Source organism: Abramis brama, assembly GCF_963993115.1.
Source record: "Abramis brama genome assembly, chromosome: 7".
Taxonomy (NCBI): Eukaryota; Metazoa; Chordata; class Actinopteri; order Cypriniformes; family Leuciscidae; genus Abramis; species Abramis brama.
In genome coordinates this window covers 25,025,237-25,048,520 of record NC_139969.1, presented here as the reverse complement: position 1 = coordinate 25,048,520, position 23,284 = coordinate 25,025,237, and the positions used below count along the sequence as shown (strand labels likewise).

The following is a 23,284-nucleotide window of genomic DNA, read 5'->3' as shown; positions in this document are numbered from 1 at the left end:
TCAACAAGGATCTTTTGTTCGAGTGAAGCGACGAGGTATTCCTCCTAAGCTGCATTCAGCATTTTCAAAACCATTGAAAGTAATGGAAAAGACTGGTCCTTACACTTACAAACTGTCTGATGGACGAACCAGTATGGGTTCGGGACTATGTTATGAACTAAAGTCGGTTCATTGATTCCATGTGAAAAGTACTTTACATGGGGGAGTGATAATGTAACAAATGCATATAGAGTAAAGTGATGTTCTGTAATGCATGTTGTGTGACTGTTGAATTCAGGGGAGAATGTTAAGTTCATGTTTGAAACATTGGTACTATTAATGTTTGAAATGTTGGTACTAGATGCAATGTCATTGTGTTAAAACAGAGCATTTGGTCGTTGTACAGAACATAAGTGAATACTAAGTTAAAAGAGAGCGAGATGTGGTGTCACCACAAGGTTTTGAGTGTACCATACGAAGAGATGAGTTGAGTCTGAGTAAAAAAAGCGTGTTCATGAGTTACCTGTGTGTTGTTTGTTTTATCAAAGACATACAATCTACATTGCCCTGCATATTACACAGTTGCTTCAAATGAATAAGCAAATGAGCATAAAAGATTTAGTGTTTAGTTCAATTGACTAATCAGAATCAAGTATTCCAGAGAGCTGTGTTATAATTATGGACAATTAATGTGATAAAGTGATAAGTAGAGATAAAGTATAAAATAAAGTCTGTTCCTCTTAGAAGCTTTAAAAAAGATGCAAATGTATCACACAATGACCCCATGCAAGACATTTATAATATGTATTCTAAGTGTTCTGGGGGTATACGAAAGGGTGTGGTACAAACTAAACCAAATTGTAATGTACTATTTAACGAAAGTTGTAAGAAACCAAAACTTAAATGCATCATGAAATACAACGGCAAGAAATTCCCCAAAAAGTATGTACCAACATCCAAGGACAGAATTGTCGTTAATATGCCAGTATATATATTTTTTTTCTTTCTTCTTCAGTTTTTTTTTTTTTTACCAAGCCCTATCATCATTCGGCATTAAAACAGCACCAGGGTGAGTACATGATTTAATTTTAGAGTCAACTAACCCTTTAAAAATACTTTTTACTCCACCTATGTGCAATTAAACATTATCAAGAACATTCACATAAAACATTACGAAGCTCTTACTTCTTATAAATCGTAGCTTAATCTTTTTCACAAATGCACTCACATGTAATGTGAAATTTGGATCTGTCCACCACTTGCCCATTCAGTTCTATTCACACATCATATTAAAGATGTCTCAATGACAGACAATATAATCACTAACTTATTATGAGAAAAATGAATGAGGGTCTTCTTGTAATTTGTCGTGTGTAACCTGGCTCCGGTCAGCCCTGTGCTCTGGGGTGTCTCAGTGTTGACTACAATGCCCATGACTGGCCGTTTGATTGACAGCCCCTGGGCAGATGAATCGGGCAGACTGTCACCCAGTGTCAAAGCTAGGGCAGGTGCTGACTGAGACAGGCCAAGCATAGCATATAAGGCCAACAGTAAATTAACTTTCTCAACACCCCTCTCAGCAGGCAGCCAGAGATGCGACTTTGAAGAAGAAAATGAAGGGGGGGAAGAGAGAAAGCAAAAAGCGCATGTAGGCACAGCGAGGAAAACTGAGTAAATGGTCTTAAAGGCAGGGTAGGTAGGACTATAAAAAAAAAAAAAGATCCAAATTTGTTAAAACTTTCTATATATATCAATACATAATTAAAATGTAAGTACTCTGAAAAAAAGAGTATAAAAATCAAGTGACTCTAGACCGTTTAATCTGTATTAAACATAGCTCATTATTTCGATTCGGGACGAATCAAAGGATTGGCTTAGGCGACTGTCACTCTCTCTCGCAACCATGGCAACAACCCTTTTGCCACGGGATCTGCCCACTTGCGCGCGGCCGCGCGCACGTTTGATTTGAGGAATTCGAGAGGCACTGAACCTAGGAATAGCAAAACAATGGCAGAGAAAGAGCAATCAAAATTCACATTACCGGCATGCAGTTAGTGAAGGCAAACAAGGCAAAAAAAAGAAGACAGTACAAGAAAAGGTAATGAACAAAAAGTCTTTGGATAAACAAAGAAATAAAACGCGTGTCAATATCGGCGTAGCTTTCCAGCGACCACCCCGTCCTCAGCCTCTACTTCCTCGGACCCTAGTTGCACGCCACGGCCTCTTGCACGACCTCCTCTGCTTCGCCCTAAAATTATTTTTATTTTACAAAAGGACATTTTACAAACCTACATTTTGCGCATGTGCTCCTGCATGCACTTTTCCAGTCACAACACAGCAATCAAAGGAGGACGCGCTGAAAACTGTAATGCTGTTCTCTTCCTTCGAATGTTTGAGTTGCAGAGGAATTTGTGACTGTTTCAGCTGTTCAACCACATCAAAGTTTCGTAATTAGTAAGTCCGTGCTTTTTCTCTTTTTGTTCTTATGTGCTGAAGGGCTGCTGTGCCTTGGTGAAACGGTGTTTGTACGTGAAGAGCTCTTTTCCAAAACGCCATAAACCTAAAAAGCTGCCTCAAAGAACCAGCAAAAGTAATGATTATGAATGTGTAAAATATTGCAATAAGACATTTTAATTGTTTATTAATTTCTGTGTCGGCTGCAAAGATGAAGTTGACGATATTTGACTCGCGATCTTCGCAGTAGGCTAGTGAACGCATGCACCGGAGAAATGCACATTTAGGCTACATAGTTTTATTTTGTTTTGGATGGTTTTCTTTAGAACCAGATTTCTGTAAATATATTCCACATTTTTTAGGCCTGTGAGGCGAGGCTACGGTTCGGTTCACGATGATATAATCTCCAGTTCAAGCACCTTATGTTGTGATTGATAGCCTATATTTACTTTATGTATTTAATGCAGGAATGAAAATATTAATGAATTAATGAAAAAAAAATATATTAAAATTAAGATACAATTAATACAAAACGAAATTCGTTTTAAAGAAAGGCTTTGTGCTTTCTGTTTTGAGGTCTCTGTTAAAGTTTGAAAGTCTCAGTGCAGCTTTCAGAGCGCTCGCGTCCATAATGGAGAACTGTCAAGTAATATTGTTTTTTCCTCATAAATGCAAACACGAAAAATAAAAGACAAAAACTTTTTTAAAAAGACAAACCATAAATTTAGAAAAAAAAAAAAAAAAAGATGGATTTATAGCGTTTTGGGGGAAAAATGAATGGATTTATACCGTTTTGAAAATGTTAATTTTTTTTTACTTTGAATTGATCATCAACAATATTGTTGTTTGATTTAATAATCACTGTTGCAAGAAGTGCCTAGTTAAGTTTTTTTTTTTTTTTTTTTTTTTTTGTAAGTGGAAAAAGTAGGGGGTGCCACAGATTCTGTTTAGTTAGCTCCTTTATTGTTTTTTCTATAGCCTAGAATAATATAGGTCAAATGCAGCAAGTCAAAAGACCAACTGGACCTTCTTTGCCAGTTTGCTCACATTTCTTTGAAGGATGGCAAAAATATCGCCTGAATATCTATATCTAGATATTGGAAAAAAATATCGAGATATTCATTTTTGTCAATATCTCCCACCCCTACATGCAGAACACCATATATGTTATGAATCTTACACGAAATTCATCTTCATCATAATATAACTGATGGTAATGTAAAAAAGTGTATCAATGCAACCTGTTTTTAGCTTATATAACTAGCTCGTTAGCGAATCAAAAAATATATATTTTAAATTTACCAATATCAATATGCTAGCTTGATAGTGAGTACTAAAATACATCTTATTTGTTTATATTCATAAGCAATTAGCGTTAGATTTTTTTATTACATGTGATTCTGACATGATGTCACTACATGCACTGTGCTCCTTCCTCTCTGCTTGTCTCAGGTAAATAATGCGTCTTCAGCTCAGCGGTTGGAGTCGCGCGTTCATGTGTTTTGGGGGCGTGGCTTTGGAAGGAGCCCAGAAGGGAGGGGGTGGGAGTGAATGGAAATAATGAACTGTCTTTAAAACAGTCCTGAGAGGTCTACAGACACTCGATTTTTATACTTTCTTTTTCAGAGTACTTACATTTTAATTATGTATTGATATGTACATAAAGTTTAAACAAATTTGAAAAAGAAGTTTTTTAGACCATTCCTACCTACCCTGCCTTTAAGTTCCTGTGCGCGAGCAGCAGGCCTGTGGGTGTTGGAGGCATATGAAGTTGACTCAGCTCTCAGGTGGTGTCAGAGTGACTGGGTCTGAATACATTAGACATGGTGAAATTAGAAAGATACCATGTCACATTTCTCAGAATGTGCATTTGTTAGCTTTCAGCTGCATGTAAATGTGGTCAATAACTGTGCGCAGCCATTTGTTATGCTATATTTTGATTTAATGTGGTTTAAAAAACACACACACACACACACACACACACACACACACGTTGGGTTTCTATGATTTATGGAGACTTTTCATAGACATAATGATTTTTATACTTTGCAAACTGTACCTAACCCTACCCATAAACACAGCCCTCACAGAAATCTTTCTGCTTTTTTACATTTTCAAAAAACATGATTTATGCTGGTTCCTAATGGGGAACAAAAAAATGTCCCCACAAGGCCAAATATTTCTGGTATTGTCAATTTTGTCCAATTTCCACTGTAGCCTACTACATTTTTATCAGCCATTTGAATGAATTGCAATTTGGTCTTTAAATCTATTTAAATTAGCAAGATTTTAGTGATTTATATGTCAAGTTATAACAAGTGAGGGTTGTGCGTGTGTGTTATGAGAACAGTAGTGACTAGTAAAATAGATAAATTACCATAAATGCAACTGTTACTAGCTAAAAATAGTGCAAGTGAGCCTGTCTTGTAAACTCTTTAGGATTTAGGATTCCAATAGTTGACTCATGAGAGCATCCCCTTCCAGCTATACCAGCCCAGAGCTGCCCTAATTCATCTTCATATCTCAATTTTCTCTTCCCCTTTGGTCATGGAAATGAAGGTCAGTAGAAAGAATCCCTGATTAAATCTCATGTATCAAGGTTTCAGAAGCATCTGCATTTTATCTCTAAATGCAAATATCCAGACTACGGAAGCCCTGAACCGCATGGTGAAAAAAAGAAAAGAAAAAGAAAACTTATCTCGTTTTTTCGAGATATTAAGTTGTTATTTCGACATAATATCTAATTATTTCAACATAATAAGGGGACATTTGTAATATGCATTAAGCCACATTTAGCGTTCTTATAATGGTTTTCTATGGGAGGAAAATGCTTAACGTGAAATTAAACGCGTTGCGTTCATATTCTGGACTCATCTGATTTTTTGTAGTATACTTTATTATGATTTTAGTATTAATAAATGCACACAAAATTATCCGTGAACTTGATAAATGTTGCAGATATGTTTTACTATCCACAAAGAAATGGCTTTCAACTCATGTGTGCAAAATTCAGAATGTGCAGCAATTTGTACAAATAGGGACATTTTTGTGAATAAAGTGTTTTATTTTGTATTAGTGATCATAATTTGCACATGCAACAAAGAAAATGTAGGGGAGAACGGGGCACAACCTAACACATTTTGGTTTTGGCTCAATTATCAAAAAAAAGAATTAAGTTATTAATCTTCCCAGGTGAAAAAGACGTAGTATTAAATGTATTAAAAATATACTTGAAATACAAATAGTATGTTTATAATACATTTGTATTACCAACATGCTTATTTGAAGTGCATTAAAAATATACTGAATTGCATTTTAATATATTTCTAAAAAGTATACTAGAAGTACATTGGTAATAAATATATGCTTAATAATACTTTTAAGAAATATGCTAAATACCATCATAATTTTAATATTTTTAACAAACGCACTAGAAGTACATTGGTAATAAATATATGCTTAATTAATTTGGCTTTATTGTTATTTTGTAAATGATCTTTGAAAAGTTTAAAAAAAAACTGACCAGCCAATTATGGAAGTGTGTGATTGGTGTTTATATTTGTTCAAGCTTGACAACCTTATTGCCTTTTTGATAACTTTCTATGGCTGCGTTTACACTTTTTGACATTAACATGCGACCTGTATCCGGAAGTTGTCCACTTACACATTTAAAAGGCAAGTGTAAACGCGCTTCTTTATTTGCAATCAATTTCCAATCAGTACACACTTCCATAATTGGCTGGTCAGTTTTTTGCAAACTTTTCAAAGATCGTTCACAAAATCTTATTATAGATTAGGCTAAAGATGATAGATTTATTATAATGATAGAATGATGATAGATGATACTCTATTATCTTTTCTCTTAATCTGGTGTCCTGCTTCAGACCTAATTTAAATTTACGCAGGAAACAGAAATCCGATCAGTTATCCAGATACAGAGGCTACTTAATGTGAACAAATGTAAATGCGCCATGCCATGTATGTAAATCTCTCTCTTTTTTTAAATATTAATATTTGTTGTTTTTCAGACCAGCTGCTATAGAAGAAAAACTGAAATCTGAGTGCAGTGACAAGCAAAGAGTAGAGTAGTAAGTATGGTTTAATCTCATATCACCTCTGTTACAGAGATTTTTGAATCAGGCTTGTTGAAAGGTGATTCGGTCAGTCTTGGTAGGAAAATGTTAGCAACATGTCCATTTCAGGTCTAATTTGTCCTCATTCATGTAAAAACCTGTTTATTTAATTGATTTTTGGGAAAGCTGCAAGTCATTTGTCCTGGCTTACAATATTTTACACAACTTCTAATTTCCTAAAATCTTTTTAACAGAGGTGAAGTGTGTGTTTCTGTACATCACTTTTTTTTGCTCTCAAAGTCAAATGGGGCTGACTAAAACATTAATGCTAAAAATAAAGATTAGCATTTGTTGTACATTATAATTATTATTCTTGTTGGCTAGGCTGGGTATACTTTTTCAGTTAAACAGTTAAATTGCCCTTTTTTGCTGTGATACAGTGACATACAGTACCATGTAGACTTCACAGTTGTTCAAGAGATATTTTATTAACTTCTTTTTTGAATTACATTAACATTTTATATTGAATGTCTACTGTTAAAATATGAACTAAGCATTACATACCATGTTAAAGAATTCCATTTTTACCAGGTGAAAAATACTTACAATTAAATGTATTAAATATGTACTTAAGTATGTTTTTAGTACAAAACAAATGTACTTTAATGCATTTATAATACATTTAACAGTGCGTCGATTTCACCTTGTATGTACAACAGAGGGAAATGTCAAAACATCATACTGTTTTGTAATAAAAAACGTCTAGGTTAAGACCTCTGTTCCCTGAGAACAGGGAATGAGACACTGCATCGATGACGCTATGGGGAACACCCCCCATGTGAACCGGTGTTTGAAAAGCTGTACAATCACGGCAATATAATTTAACTGCAGACAGCCTATGACACTACTAGTGTGACTCAGAAGTATTAAAGAGGCGCCTAGAGAACATCGTTCCCCAAAAGCATCATCGAAGCAGTGCAAGTTCCCTTTTGAAAGGGAACAGTTACTTTTTTAACAGAGGTTAATTTTGCTTTAATATAAAAATAAACTTTTAACTTTTAAATATTTAAAAGCCCTTTATGAGAAAAATTATATCGAGGACCGTGACGTCGCCCGGTATGGCGCAGCCGGGGCGCCACCCTGGAGCCAGGCCTGGGGTTGGGGCTCGTATGCGAGCGCTTGGTGGCCGGGCCTCCCCCCACGGGGTCCGGCCGGGCTCAGCCCGAAGGGCTCTGGAACCACACTCCTCGAGAGAGGATGGACTCTTCACTACTCTGGAGTTGCCCATGGTGAGAGGCGGCGGGCTGGTGTGGGTTTGCTTATAGCCCCCCAGCTCAGCCGCCATGTGTTGGAGTTCACCCCGGTGAACGAGAGGGTCGTTTCCCTGTGCCTACGGGTCGGGGATAGGTCTCTCACTGTCGTGTGTGCCTACGGGCCAAACGGCAGTGCAGAGTACCCGGCCTTCTTGGGGTCTCTGGGAGGGGTGCTGGAAAGTGCTCCAACTGGGGACTCCGTCGTTCTACTGGGGGACTTCAATGCCCACGTGGGCAACGACAGCGACACCTGGAGGGGCGTGATTGGGAGGAACGGCCCCCCTGTTCTGATCCCGAGTGGTGTTCAGTTATTGGACTTCTGTGCTAGTTACAGTTTGTCCATAACGAACACCATGTTCAAGCATAAGGGTGTCCATCAGTGCACGTGGCACCAGGACACCCTAGGCCGTAGGTCGATGATCGACTTTGTGGTCGTTTCATCTGACCTGCGGCCGTATGTCTTGGACACTTGGGTAAAGAGAGGGGCGGAGCTGTCAACTGATCACCACCTGGTGGTGAGTTGGATCCGATGGCGGGGGAGGAAGCTGGACAGACTCTGCAGACCCAAGCGTACTGTGAGGGTCTGCTGGGAACGTTTGGCCGAGTCTCCTGTCAGAGAGATCTTCAACTCCCACCTCCGGCGGAGCTTCGACCAGATCCCGAGGGAGGCTGGAGATATTGAGTCCGAGTGGACCATGTTCTCCACCTCCATTGTCGAAGCAGCCGCTCGGAGCTGTGGCCGTAAGGTCTCTGGTGCCTGTCGAGGCAGCAATCCCCGAACCCGGTGGTGGACACCGGAAGTAAGGGATGCCGTCAAGCTGAAGAAGGAGTCCTATCGGGCCTGGTTGGCTTGCGGGACTCCTGAGGCAGCTGACGGGTACCGGCAGGCCAAGCGAACTGCAGCCCGGGTGGTTGTGGAGGCAAAAACTCGGGCCTGGGAGGAGTTCGGTGAGGCCATGGAGAAGGACTATCGGCTGGCCTCGAAGAGATTCTGGCAAACCGTCCGGCGCCTCAGGAGAGGGAAGCAGTGCCCTACCAACGCTGTTTACAGTAGAGGTGGGGAGCTGTTGACCTCAACTGGGGATGTCGTTGGACGGTGGAAGGAATACTTCGAGAATCTCCTCAATCCCGCCGTCACGTCTTCCATTGAGGAAGCAGAGGCTGAGGGCTCAGAGGTGGACTCGTCCATCACCCGGGCTGAAGTCACCGAGGTAGTCAAGAAACTCCCTGTTCATAATTTTTATGGACAGAATTTCTAGGCGCAGCCAGGGGCCGGAGGGTGTCAGGTTTGGTGACAACACGATTTCATCTCTGCTCTTTGCGGATGATGTTGTCGTGTTGGCCTCATCAAATCAGGACCTTCAGCATGCACTGGGACGGTTTGCAGCCGAGTGTGAAGCGGCTGGGATGAGAATCAGCACCTCCAAATCCGAGGCCATGGTCCTCAGTCGGAAAAGGGTGGCTTGCTCACTTCAGGTTGGTGAAGAGTTCCTGCCTCAAGTGGAGGAGTTTAAGTATCTTGGGGTTTTGTTCACGAGTGAGGGAAGGATGGAACGGGAGATTGACAGACGGATCGGTGCAGCTTCTGCAGTAATGCGGTCGATGTACCGGTCTGTCGTGGTGAAGAAAGAGCTGAGCCGCAAGGCGAAGCTCTCGATTTACCGGTCAATCTACGTTCCTACTCTCACCTATGGTCATGAGCTTTGGGTCATGACCGAAAGGACAAGATCCTGGATACAGGCGGCCGAAATGAGCTTTCTCCGCAGGGTGGCTGGGCGATCCCTTAGAGATAGGGTGAGAAGCTCGGTCACTCGGGAGGAGCTCAGAGTAGAGCCGCTGCTCCTCCACATCGAGAGGGGTCAGCTGAGGTGGCTCGGGCATCTGTTTCGGATGCCTCCTGGACGCCTTCCCGGGAAGGTGTTCCGGGCGTGTCCCACTGGGAGGAGACCCCAGGGAAGACCTAGGTCACGCTGGAGAGACTATGTCTCCCGGCTGGCCTGGGAACGCCTCGGTGTCCCCCCGGAAGAGCTGGAGGAAGTGGTCAGGGAGAGGGAAGTCTGGGCATCTCTGCTTAGACTGCTGCCCCCGCGACCCGGCCCCGGATACGCGGAGGAAGATGGATGGATGGATGGATAAAAATAAACTCATCTTTTTCCCCTTTCACAGACACTGTGATCAAACAATTTCCAACACGTCTGAGGTGCGAGCACTGATTCGAAGGAAATGCAACGAGGCAAACTCAAAGACCAATCACTCCAATTCACTTGAAGGATGAAGATGGTTTGAGTTGTAACAGTACTGTAACTGTTTGCAGCTATTAATGACTGCACTTTATTGACTGTAGTTAGGTTTATTGACTCAAGTTAGTTTTTTTGTTGTTGTTTATAATACCTCTGCAGATCACCGTATTTTATGTTAATGCATTTTTTTTTTTAGTTTACATATGCTGCTGTACTGATGTACACTGGGTGTAGTACGTTAAAGTTTACTAGCTTTCAAAGTGTGTGTGTGTGTTTTATACAAATATTTTTTACTGTGTTTTACGGAATGATATTTTTTTTTTATGGTAATACATTAAAATATATTATTTTCATACTGAATGGTTTTATAAAAATGTATTTTTATTATACTAATAGTGGCTCTTATAGTGTTCTTCTAATACATTATTAATAAGCTGATATTATATTTAAAATATACTGGGAACACATTAATGTGAAGCTAAAAATATACTTAAGCCGTAATTCTAAAACATATTTAAAGTGTATTAAAAATACAATTTAAAGAAGTGCTATTAAATTACACTAAATGTACTTAAAATAGGTCCATTTTAACACAATTAAGTATATTAAAATATATTACTATTACCTTAAAATTTAACTTAAATACATATTAAAGTATACTAAGTATATTTGAAGTTGTCTCAAAATAACACATTTAATACATACTTAATACTGTACACTTAAAATACATTAAATATATCAAAATAAGCACAATTTAAATATATTTCCTTTTCACCTGGGTTATTTTACACAAGCAGACATCTCTGCTACAAATGAACAACGTTTTTTTTCTAGGACCTACCATTATCGTACAGTTGCACTGAAAGTGACAGAAGTGCAGATGTTACAACTTACCCCATATGCGGGGTTTATTGTAACAGACAGAGGGGTGTAACACTCGTAACACACATAATTCAGTACTATTTTATCTGTATAGTTTGATATTGTTTGTAGATCTGTATAGATAGAATCCATACATCCATCCCTCATCCAAACAGAAAAAAAAAACATACTATGACATTTAAATTTGAAAGTCCAACAAAGTTAAATGTGGCAAAATAAATATATAAATAAATACTCAAACCTGAAAAGTTGTGTGGCTCCCTGTTTTCATTTCATTATCGTTGTACACTTGGCGGCTTAGTTGTAACACTGTGCTACAACTAACCCCGCTGTGTAAAAAATATTTTAAGCCTAGCTAACAGTTGCTAGGAGTTGCTGATATGTTTCAAAATGGTGCTATGTTTTAGCCAACAAGACAGTGATTAAGGTAATATAAAGTTAGATTTGGTGACATACACACCCAACTCAGAAACCTTAAAAAAATACGTAGCCTATGATAAAAAAAATGTAGGCCTACTTGCATGGTGTCAAAACACTCTTTGTCCAGTATCTTAACGAAATCGTATCAAAACTTTCCACAAATCCGTGGGAGACCGTCTTCTGGCAGAGAGAAAAAGAGCGGAAACACAACCTGCTTGACCCTGACTAACTATGTAAAAGGTCCGTGTTACATTTAACCCTGCATTAGGTTGTGACTCGCGCTCCCCTACAGGTGACACGCGTGCATTTATTGACATATTTTCTGAGTCAATCTCATTTGAGTGTATTCGGCAATGCTTAACGTGTAATTAAATTTATATTCTGGGCTCATCAGATTTTTTTGTACATAATATACTTTATTAGTATGCTTTTTACTGTGTTTGGTCTGTTAATAACAACACTGTCCGTCTCTTTATGTTTAGGTTTGTATTAATTTCGATATGCCACTAGAGGGCAGAATAAGACAGGGAATTAAAGAACGCATTGTAGTTTTGTTAACCTACTGTTTTCATAACACTGGATATTCTACTAATTCATACTTTTCTAAAACGTTGCATAATGGCAATTAACTTATTTAGCAATTACATATTTGTGTGCTAGTTATGTTGTCAGTATTGCTTTCAGCCAGCTTTATAGTTTATCTATTAGATTTGGTTTATAAGTAGCCTACATCATAACAGTCTTTTGCCATAAATCCAAAACCGCCATTGTAAAATCCCATTAGAAATTCCCAAGGGAATTAATGGCTTGAAAATGCTAATTATTTCAGGTTTTAGAACTGAATATCACTATTATACTACTGTATACTACTGAATACTACTGTACGAGTGAACATAGCAGCATCAGAAACTCAAGCTATTTTCTTGTGTACTGTAAATAGAGTGAGTGCTGCCTCCTAGTGGTGAAAAACTGTATAAAATTGATTGTGTAAACTGTATATTGACTGTATAAAAGGTCTCACTGAACATGGGACATCATCAGACTCCTCAGTTTTTTGGGGAAAATTGTGTAACCAAATCACTGTGTTGATGAACTCATCGCTCATTATGAAAGAAACTCACCCACTTCTTCCCATTAGAACAGCATTTATTGTACTCTCTGCTTCCTGCACACTGTTCAGTCAGTCACTGTAATTAGTGCATTTGTCCATCCTCAGCAGCTCTTGATGTATGCCTGGTTCTATGGCTAATTATCCACTGTATTGATCACTGGAGACAACTGTCTATTTATTTCCAGCAGTAGAGCAGTTACTCTCCATTTGACATCCTCATTAGGATTCAGCAGAAGATATTTAGTGGACCGATAACATCTCATTCAACAAAGGCAAGACAGGGGTACATAAGAGGAATTATGGCCTGTTCTGCTCACATGGACATGCTGGATGAAAACATTGAGTCTTTCAGAGGCTGGGAATCAATTGTGTGGCATGGATTTCACCTGGAGGACTGGAGGAGACATGGAGTCATTAATAGAGTTGCCTATTTTGAGGTAATTACTTGAATTACATTTTGGCTTTGTTTTCCCCCTCACAGATATTCTGTTTTAAATGGAAACATTGAAATATCCGAATGCAATGAATATATTGCTGCAGTTAATGAACTGTTTTTTGTGTGCCACATGTCCCCATGACTCACTAGTGATACAATTAACAAAATAGAATTATTAGAATAATTAACAGTTAGTTAGATTTAATTAAAGTTATCCAATATTTTTTACCGATATTCGCAGACCCTATCAGGTCTACTAATTTATGACTTCATATCTCTAAAGGATAACACATAAGAACACCATACAGGTACATAGCATGCTAAATATTAATTCATAATGAACTTAATAATGGACATGGCAACAGACACGCAAAAGGTGTAACTTAAAAGTGTGTTATATCTAAAATGTAAAAAAAAAAAAGTGTTCTTGCCGCATTTTTGTAAAATTATGTTTCTCTTCCAGGTCATGAATGCATTATGAGGGTTGATAAAAACATATTTTATAAATATATATATATATTTAATAAACATTTTTATTAACTAACATTAACAAAGATTAATACATTCTGCAAAAATATGTTGTAACTGTTAGTTTGTTAACTAATGCATTAACTGGTGTCAACAAATAAAACCTTATTGTAAAGTGTTACCATTACTATTGTTATTGTTATCATTTTATGCTGAGTTGTTGTAGATTATTTTGTTATCATTGTGGCAGAAATAATTATTAGAAATGTAAGTGTAGACATTAATGTCTAATAATTAATGTCACTTAAACATTATTTATTTAAATAATAGTAATTATTTAAAATATATATTTAAAATGATTATTATTATTAATCAGGACCTACATTTTCAGTTGATATGTAGAATAAGAGGGTTCCTGAGGATGACTCTGTTATGGTCTATCTCTGTGTGTGGTCTCAGCAGTGGGCTGATATCTCATCAGTGCTGTGCTTTACTTTTCTTCATTTAAAGCTGATAATCAAGGCTATATGTCAATGAAAGTCTGCATATGATTAAAGCTTGATGGGGGGGTCGTCTCCCCTTACCAGAAGGATTAAACTCAAGCACTTGATGATATGATAGTTGGCAGTGTTATTGGAGTTCAGAGGTGCAGCGGGGCTGATGAATTGCCTCTCACCGTCAGAGACAAATTTAGACCAGCTTGCAGCTCCAAATCCAAGACGTGCCCCTCACATCTCTCAGCTGGCGTGCGTCCGTGTGCATACCTACTGCATGAGAGACACATTTCTGCAGTCACACCTCACAAATACTCCAAGTAATGTATGACATGACATACCAGCCCTGTTTTCTGGAAATATAAAGTCATGCATGATTGATAGCGTTAGAAATCTCAATATGTGGTAACCTGAGCAAAATTATGCAACTAAGTCAACATATACTCTTGCTGTGATACTCAACTGGATATGCCTGTGAGGTCATCATGAGCATGCCATCTCTTACCACGTGACTGTGAGGGTCCGATCGCTTGCGATCTCCCCCCGGCATCAGTATACCAACCTCCAAAATCAGGGTTCACAACCCTCAGCAGGCATCATGGAATGTCTGGACTTAAGGGATCTCTTCACCGTAGCTCATTTTATAAAGACCAGGTGTGAACACGGCCTGAAAGCTGGTCCCACCAAGGATAAGAATTATGTCTTTTTTGAGGTGGAGATCCTGGACCCCAAGAGCAAGGCGCAACTCTGCTACCTGGATAAGGTGTGTGTGCTTGGCCACCTTAGTGTTTGCACTGAGCCGTGTTGGTTTAATATCATTCATATGCTATTATAGTATTTATTTATTATTATTTTGAATTACTTTTATATTGTCTAATTATTATTACTTAAATTTAGTGTTCATTCATTTTTATTTCAGCTTTAGTCGTTTTGGTACTTTTAGTACTGTAGTAGTTGCCAAAGCAAAATTTCTCATTTCCATTTAGTTCGTTTTTTTCATCGAATTTATATTTTATTGTATTCGTTTTTCAGTGAAAAAAATGCCCAATCACTGGCATTGGGCCACAAATCATATTTGAGTAAACAAATGCCTCGTTTCAATTCTTGAACTTCCCCAGGTGGAGCCCAACGCCACCGTTGCAGAGATCAAGACATTGTTGCACAAAATTTGTAAGTGATTTTTGTTCTTAAACAGTCAAAGAGACTTAATTTGATATGCTTATTCAAGCTCGGAAGCTTACATATATATGACCAAGCTGTTGTAAATTTTACAATTCTTGAAATCCCTGTAGATCCCAAGTTTTATCCATCAAGACAGGCACTGAAGCTGCATCCTGGTAAACTTTCTTTTTATTTCTTATTTAATATTTTCTATTCTGTTCTATTCTATTAGACATCCTGTGTATTCACCAGCATTTCTTTCAAAGCCAGTAGATGCATTGAACTTGACCAAACCTTCAAAGGAGATGGTAAAATAAAAAAGAGAGAGAATGAACACCTCATACAGTAGTCAGATGCTTTTGCAATCATAGATCTGCAACAGCTGTGGCACATATGTGTGCGTCTGCAATTCTCCTGCCAGAATATCAGGCATCATTTCACACTGGAGAAGTGAGAGAGTGAGAAAATTGCAGCTTTCAAAAAAACTAAAGCTGTTCACACTGCATTATTTATGAAAATTTCGATTTTTTCTTTTAGTGATATGTGAAGGCCAAGTATGGTAACCCAGACTCGTAATTTGTCCTCTGCATTAACCCATCCAAGTGCACACACATTAGGAGTAATGAGTAGTGAACACACTGCAAACTATGGACACACACACCTGGAGCAGTGGGGAGCCTTTTTCTTTTCTTTTTTTCTTTTTTTTCTGTGGCGCTCGGGGAGCGTTTGGGGGTTAGGTACCTTGCTCAAGAGCACCTCAATCTTTTCCTGCCGGAATAGAGAATCGAACGCGCAACCTTCGGGTTACCAGTCTGACTCTTTAACCATTGGGCCAAAAAATGTTGTTTTTATAATATATATCTAAACTGAGGTGCATTTCTCTTGATATTTATGCTATGACTGACTTGACTGATTCTCAGAGGGAAAGGCCCTCAGCGATGACGATGTGCTGGAGGATCTACCAGTTGGCACGACTGCAACGATGTTCTTCCAGGACCTCGGCCCACAGTTAGGCTGGACTATGGTAAAGAAAGCAATCTGATGCATGCTTATTTAGACAATAGCAGTGCATACTGTGTGCATGCCAGTAATGGTGTGTTTGTTGGGGGCTGATTGTAGGTATTTCTGGCAGAGTGTCTTGGGCCTCTTTTCATTTACCTGCTGTTCTACTATCGGCTTCCATACATCTACATGCCTGAGTATGACTACACCCAAAGTCCATTGAAAGTTGTCAAGTGAGTTCAAAGTGAAAAATCTTGTTCAGATGAGCTGAACTTGATGAATACTAATGAACAGAAAACTGATCACACTTAAATTTAGTTTATTCTTATTTTTTTGGTGTAACCTAATGCATTTAGGTTGGTTCAGTGGTGTTAAATAGTAATTTTGACTTTAGATGCTACCACATGAAGCACATTTTTAAGTTTAAAAAAATGCAGCTCATGTAACTTTTTCTTTTAGTGTGAAATACATCATGAATAATTTACCAAACGTGTGGCAAACAGTTTGCAAGTGGTTTATATCTGATCCTGTTGATACAGGCTGGCTTGCTGGTGCCACTGTCTTCATTACATCAAGAGGCTTGTGGAAACTATTTTTATCCATCGCTTTTCTGACGGAACGTTACCTTTACGCACCATCATGCTGGTATGTTTATGTCTGTATTTTTTCATGTAATATGAATTATTAACTTTTTCTTTCTCTGTATTTAATATGCCCCTTGCTGTTTTTATGCACTTAAAAATAAGAACATGCTTTCCAAAGTCATATTGTCACAATTGTTCCAGTCTTGGCACATTAGCTAATGTGTCTGAAGTGCTTATGACATTGGCATTAGTTCGGTGGTGTCAGTGAAGCATTGAGGAGCTTTTGGGGGGATATTTGGCTGCTTTCCATTAAGTGTTGTCTTGCTGGTTTAAATTATGCCTCTAAAGTATCTTTCAACACACTGGGAATACATATGGTTTGACCATATGGAAGAGTCGTTGAAAATATTGCCTGCACAAATGCTAGCAATGCAAATGAGAAAGCTTAAATTAAGTAAAACATAGCTCAAGTATATATTTAAGGTTTCCCTTTAACATTAACTATGGTATTATTCTTTGAGCAGTTACTTTGTGTTATGTGATCCTCACACAAATTTATAATGTCGTTTCTTTAGCTCTGTCTGTACTACTGGGGATTTGCATCATGGCAGGCATATTATATCAATCATCCGCTCTACACACCACCAAGTAAGTGCTCATTATGTCACACATTAGATTAGTTTGTGTCCCTCATATTAACTCATAATTGTTTCTCTAGGCTATGGGAGACTTCAAATCTACTCTGCACTGGCAATGTTTTTGGTATGTCAAAATCTCTCTATTAATTAAAGTCAAATATTTAAAGCAATTTTATGTAACTTCTTTGATTTAAATTTTTTTTATAATGAGAGAGTGCAAAAGGTCATCTTTTCCAAATCATGCCTTTATCCAAGTTTGATAAACATATTATAATGATTAATATTTTAGAGCTGTCAGGACTCATTGTGTCGGAAATTGCATGCTGTACATAAGTAATTCACTTGTGCAAGTCATGTCATGTGCTTTGCAAAATGATTCACTTAAAAGCGTCATGAGCCTGCTGGTCAGAGAAAACTCAAAACATGCATACAAAGCCCAAGCATGTATACAAACACCTTTTACAAACCAATTGCAAATACTGAAAGTGTAATCTATGCTAAAAGCTTAACAAATCATCTAATACCATTGAATATGAAGTGTCTGTATAATATGTTTGTTTTTTTTTGAATTTGTAGGGCTTGTTTTGTTTGTTTTATAGAGAGCTTGGTTAATCTGACCAAAAATAAACTTTTAACTACAACTCTTCCTTTTCATTATACAAATGTGTTTCTAGAAATGTCTACAAATTTATAAAACTGATCTGAGATCAGCTAAAAATCTCTCAGGTTAGGACTGTAACCCGGGTTCCCTGAGTAGGGAACGAGACACTCCATTAGGTTGTTTACGCTTTGGGTACGTGGTTTCAGCACATGTGAAATCACGCTAATTCTATTGGCTGCCAGTAGTCATATGACTTAAATTGTCATGTACCTGGGAGCCTGGGACCATCCTGCCACATCACAAGAAGATCCAGACAGCAAAGCTCTTAAAGAGGTCATGCCCTGAGTAGAGTGGGCTCTAATGCATAGGGGTGAAGGTACTCCACGCACTCCATAGGTCAGACAAACAACTGTTCTGATTTACGCCAATGGCCTGAGCGGTGTACAATGCTAAGGGCCCGAAGAGGGTGTAAGAGATTAAGCCTCTCCTGCACCGCAGACTGAAAAGGCGTAGGAAAGAAGGTCTGAAGGACCACTGAACATGGGACTGAGGAAGGCACCTTCGGAACTAAATCTGGCCTAGAATGTAGAATAACTAACTCTACCCGAGGCAAAGACTAATCAGAAGGAGGAAACTGGCAGGCCCTGAAAATCTCATACACTCTTCAGGGAGGAAATCGCAAGGAGAAAGGGTACCGAAAGAGTCAGAACTTTACTCAAGAGGCTTAAATGCTGCCATAGCCAGACCTTCCAAGGTCCCAAAAGGGAACTCTGGACTGGGGAAAAGGCCTAAGATGTCTCGCTCCCCTCAGGAATCGAGACACCAAAGGATGCCTCCCCAGGGATGCTCCATCAATGGGTATGTGGCTAGCAGAAATGGCCGGCACATACACCTTAATTGCAGATGGAGTCAACCCAACAGCAAAGTAGTCTTGCAGGAACTCAAGCAGTGAACCAAGCCCGGGTCCAGGGTCCATGCTCTCTGCACCACAAGGAAAGTAGCCTTCACTTGAGGCGTACAGTTTCCTAGTGGATTGAGCCCTAATGCTTAGGATGGTCTCAACAACCTCAGTTGAAAGATCAACACCTAGAGTTGATCCCCTCCATATTTTGGTCGGGGGTGATAAATTGTTCCCCCTGCCTGAGACAGAAGATCCCTTTGGACAGGAACCTCTCATGGACAGCCGTCCAGTAGAGAATTCTCAGTTATCAGTTCTGAAAACTAAACTCAGGCCGGCCAAAATGGGGCTATGAGTAATAGGTAATATGTCTGTACCATGGCATCCAACCCCAAGGGTACTGGAGGTGTTAGAGAGAACCAGAGCATTCATTTAGACAAGCAAACAATAAATAAGACAAAAGATTTCGCATCAACTGACTACCGGCAACCAATTGCGTGTTTTCACATGTGCTTCAGAGACCAGTAACATGGAAGCGTTCCCATAGCATCATTAAAAATGACTCAGTATTGAGTTCCCTCGAAAGGGAACCACATACAGTACAGTAGACAATGGTTCATTGGTTAACAGAGATCTTCACCCACTAGCGGGAAACATTTTGAAATGGTTATGCTGTAACAAAGCCTCATTTGATTAAATCATGTGACATTGGCAGTTTGATACACAATCCGAATCACTGATTTGAGATAAATTGTTCACAAAGATTTTGAAGCTTCACAAAGCTATCTATTTCATCTTTTGGTGACCTAGAGACAGTAATTCATGCCTTCATCTCAACAAGGCTGGATTATTGTAACGCCTTGTATGCTGGTATCAACCAGTTTTCATTAATGCGTTTGCAACTGGTACAGAATGCTGCAGCCCGCTTCTTAATGGGAAAGGGAAAGTTTGAGCATATCACCCCTATTCTATTGCATTTACATTGGCTACCGGTCAAATACAGAATTGAGTACAAGGTTTTGACTTTTGTATTTAAAGCCTTGCATGGTCTTGCTCCAGTTTATATTTCAGACCTTATTTGTCCGTACTCTCCTCGTAGATCTCTTAGATCATCATCTGAGAGATTATTAACTATCCCGCACTCTCGCTTGAAATCTAAAGGTGACAGAGCGTTCTCCGTTCTTGGTCCTAGACTGTGGAATTCGTTACCTCAATCTGTCAGGTTGTCTTCTTCTTTATATGTTTTCAAGTCAACACTGAAAACGCATCTTTTCTCTCAGGCCTATTCATAATTGTGGATATCTAGCCTTAGTGAGTTACATTTTTTACTATGTAATTTGTACGACTTTTGTTTTTATTGTGTTTTTTGTGTTTTTATTGTGTTTCTGTGAAGCACCTTGGTCAGCACAAATGCTGTTTTAAGGTGCTATATAAATAAAAGTGACCTTGACCTTGACAAAGCAGCGTTTCGAAAGTGCCCATCACTAGCGAAAAGTATCTCCAGCTGTGCATACTGTGAAACTGAAAGAAGAATTGTAAACTTTAACACAGCAAACCTCTGGGGAATCACTGGTTGTAAACACACTGGTTTTATTTTTTGGGGGGCCATATGTTACATGGTAGCTTTTTTCTCCATCAACTCTTTGTCTGTTCATTTTTATTCAGGTCTGTGAGTTTGGCAATCTCTCAGTTCATCTGATTCTGAATCGAATCAGCTGTAATGGTGAGCCCTAATAAAGATTCATCTCTTTAGTTGTGTGGGCGTAATCATGACCAATCAAGACAGACAGTGACACCCAGTGATTGTGATTAATTACCATTTCTTTCTAACATTTCATAAAGAAATCTGTGGGTGTATGCTGTAAAATTATATCTCATTAATACCTGCTTCAGAGACTAGACATTCTCCTGAATGGATCCTCAACTCTTTAGTTTCTTGAATATTATCCAGTTATATATAGTTTTCATTAACTCATAACCTTATGATCTTCTCACACGTCGACAGGGTCCAGGCCTACAGAGATTCCTTATCCCACAAAGAATCCATTCACTTGGCTGTTTTTCTTCGTGTCCTGCCCAAACTACACATATGAGGTTTGTCATGTGTACAAAGTAAGCTTTTTCATGTCAAAAAAGCAGTAAATGAGACATTTGGAACATCTGAGGTTGTGTCCACACCTGTAGAGAGCAGATACATCACAGATACAGTGTGTGAAATGTTTCTGGTTAAAGTATCCTTGTGGAAATATTGTTTTGTGCAGTGATGCAAAATTTGAAACTTGAATTTATTTCCAGGTGGGATCATGGATCAGCTTCACAGTCATGACACAGTGTGTTCCAGGTACACAGTGTTACAAACCAACTGCAGAGAGTCCAAATGTCTGAGACCACAAATCGAATGCAAAAAATCTAATCGAAACCTGTGAATTAAAGTTTATGTATTTATGACATAAAATGAATGAGCTATATTTAAGGCTTTTTTTTAGGCAACAATCTTTCAATTTTTTTAAAATAGTTATGCTGATTATATGGTCAAAAGTGTTATAATGCTTTTAAGAGAAGTATCTTATGCTTACCAGCTTAACATGCTTTTGATCAATTTAATGCATTCTTGCCAAATAAAATATTAATCTCGATAGATAGATAGATAGATAGATAGATAGATAGATAGATAGATAGATAGATAGATAGATAGATAGATAGATAGATAGTCTGACTTTTGGACTTCTCTGTATATAAACTATGTGTATATATTTTGCTGCACCTGCCTGATACGAACCATGAATCCTTCATATTTCTGCAGTTGGAGTTTTCGCATTTTTGGGGTTTATTCAGATGACTATATGGGCTCGGGCAAAGCATAAAACCTACGCCCAGCAATTCGAAGACTATCCTGATCTGAGAACAGCCATCATTCCACTCTTCTTCTAGATCTGTTGGATAAAGGATGAATCTACATGCACTTTTGTCATTGGACTCTTCATCAAACATCAGAAAAATAAGTCTTTTTTTTCCTGTCAGACCTAGTTTTTTTTTAGACACAATTAAGTTTGTGATGTACTCTCCAAAGCATTAAATGGCGATTAATTATAAAGAGGCTTACTGAGCATAGACTGAGGTTATACTTCAAAGTCAAGGTACTGACAGTGACTAATACTTATGTGCAGGAGGCGTATGCATCACAAACTTAAACATTTGCTTGACATCAAAGAGTAAGTTGAGTCTCGACTGAAGGTCTTCAGACCATCAAGCAGAAAACATGGTGTACAGTGTGATCCTGTTTTATTGTTGATTATTCATTTTTGTATTCCATTAAAACATTTTGCAGAACGTATCAGAAGTGTTTTTGTAGTAAAGAAAATGTTACTGAATATTTTTATTTCTCAGAAATAAGTGGATTGTCAGTTTTCAAGTGTCAGTATTTTCAAGATATGGTAAAACAATCTTACAGAATGGTTTTTATTGTTAATGAAAACCATCTGTTGTATTACTGAATATTAAAACTATATTTGCTTAAAATATTTACTGATGAATACAACTGAAACTCTCTATTCCTCAAATCAGACACATTCACTCACTGATTTTCACGGTTTTCAGGGTTTGGCTGTTGGTAGATGCCATACGTGTGTATTCGCTGCATAAAAAAACTCAAACGAAATAAAGAGTTTCAGAGAGAGTGCCAGCCAGCTGACCCCTATAAAATGCTGCAAATCTCCATATGTTTCAGGTTTTGATTACAGATTTCAAATTTATTTAAGCTTATACTATTGGTTTAACCAGTACAAAATCAACACATTATCAAAGTTATATTAGAATGAAGCATTTTGGTGAGTGCGTACACAGGCACTGCTGTAGCAGATGCTCTTTCATTCAGCATTTGAAAGATTTGTACAACAAAGAAAAACTGCAACACTAATATTTACAGATGTATAAATATAATGAACATTTCAGATTGTATGGGAACCTAAAGTAAGTTTTGTGTCCAACAACTTAAAAGTATTTTTCAAGAGTTTTATACATCTGCTTCGCCTGACCTGCATCAATTCATCCGCATTACTGTATCAATGAAGGTTTCCTTTCATTGGGTGGAGATTGACCTTTGCCTCAAAGTGCTGTGGACTAAGGGCAGATGTTCAAACATTTTAAATATAATAAAAAAATTGGTCATTTTTTAAACTTAATATAGATGCAGTTGGTTTTGTGTATAAATACATATATAAAAGGCTTTAGGGAACTTTATAAACACTTAATCACTGTCCCTTTGAAGCATCTGAGTTCACTCTATCTGTTTTTTGACGTTACTCTTTGTAGTGGCGAGATCTTTTTCTCTCGTCTTGATCCTGATGCTCTGAGATGAGGTGGGGCAGCATCTTCCTCTCCTGACTGCTGCTTGGCAAAACTCACAAACACCTGTAAGGCAGTGAAACAGATGAGCTGTTAGTCCCGTCAGTCAAATCTGCTGAGCAAATCGAATTCAATCTCCGAATGGGAATTTCAACCAATAATTCATTTCTAATGAAAGGTCCCTAA

General features: G+C 38.3%; 2 protein-coding genes across 3 annotated transcripts in view; one reads left to right on the top strand and one right to left on the bottom strand.

The window, feature by feature from the left end:
- The first annotated feature begins 14,396 nt into the window (after positions 1-14,396).
- On the top strand, positions 14,397-22,086 carry tecrl2b (trans-2,3-enoyl-CoA reductase-like 2b). 2 transcript variants are annotated; one of them, XM_084118965.1, is made up of 12 exons: positions 14,398-14,633; positions 14,989-15,040; positions 15,163-15,207; positions 15,952-16,055; positions 16,151-16,266; positions 16,573-16,678; positions 17,193-17,265; positions 17,336-17,379; positions 20,420-20,477; positions 20,760-20,848; positions 21,050-21,095; positions 21,558-22,086. In XM_084118965.1, exons 1-12 carry the CDS (start codon positions 14,469-14,471, stop codon positions 21,683-21,685), a joined length of 1,026 nt encoding a protein of 341 aa, XP_083975091.1. In that variant the 5' UTR covers positions 14,398-14,468; the 3' UTR covers positions 21,686-22,086. The 2 variants fall into 2 exon arrangements, with proteins under 2 accessions (XP_083975092.1, XP_083975091.1); XM_084118966.1 differs by lacking the exon at positions 20,420-20,477 and having other exon boundaries at positions 14,397-14,633; positions 21,558-21,687.
- A 389-nt stretch (positions 22,087-22,475) lies between these two features.
- Positions 22,476-23,284, bottom strand: part of abca4b (ATP-binding cassette, sub-family A (ABC1), member 4b) — a 48,089-nt gene continuing 47,280 nt past the window's right edge. Inside the window, exon 51 of the mRNA XM_084120849.1 lies at positions 22,476-23,164. Within this exon, the coding sequence (XP_083976975.1) occupies positions 23,036-23,164 (129 nt within the window). The 3' untranslated portion in view covers positions 22,476-23,035. The remainder of the gene's footprint in view (positions 23,165-23,284) is intronic.

Coding starts and splice junctions, on each gene's coding strand:
- tecrl2b (XM_084118965.1), top strand. CDS start 14,469: ATGGAATGTCTGGACTTAAGGGATCTCTTCACCGTAGCTCATTTTATA. Junction 16,679..17,192: donor CTTTACGCACCATCATGCTG/GTATGTTTATGT, acceptor TCGTTTCTTTAG/CTCTGTCTGTACTACTGGGG. Junction 20,478..20,759: donor GAATCGAATCAGCTGTAATG/GTGAGCCCTAAT, acceptor ACACGTCGACAG/GGTCCAGGCCTACAGAGATT.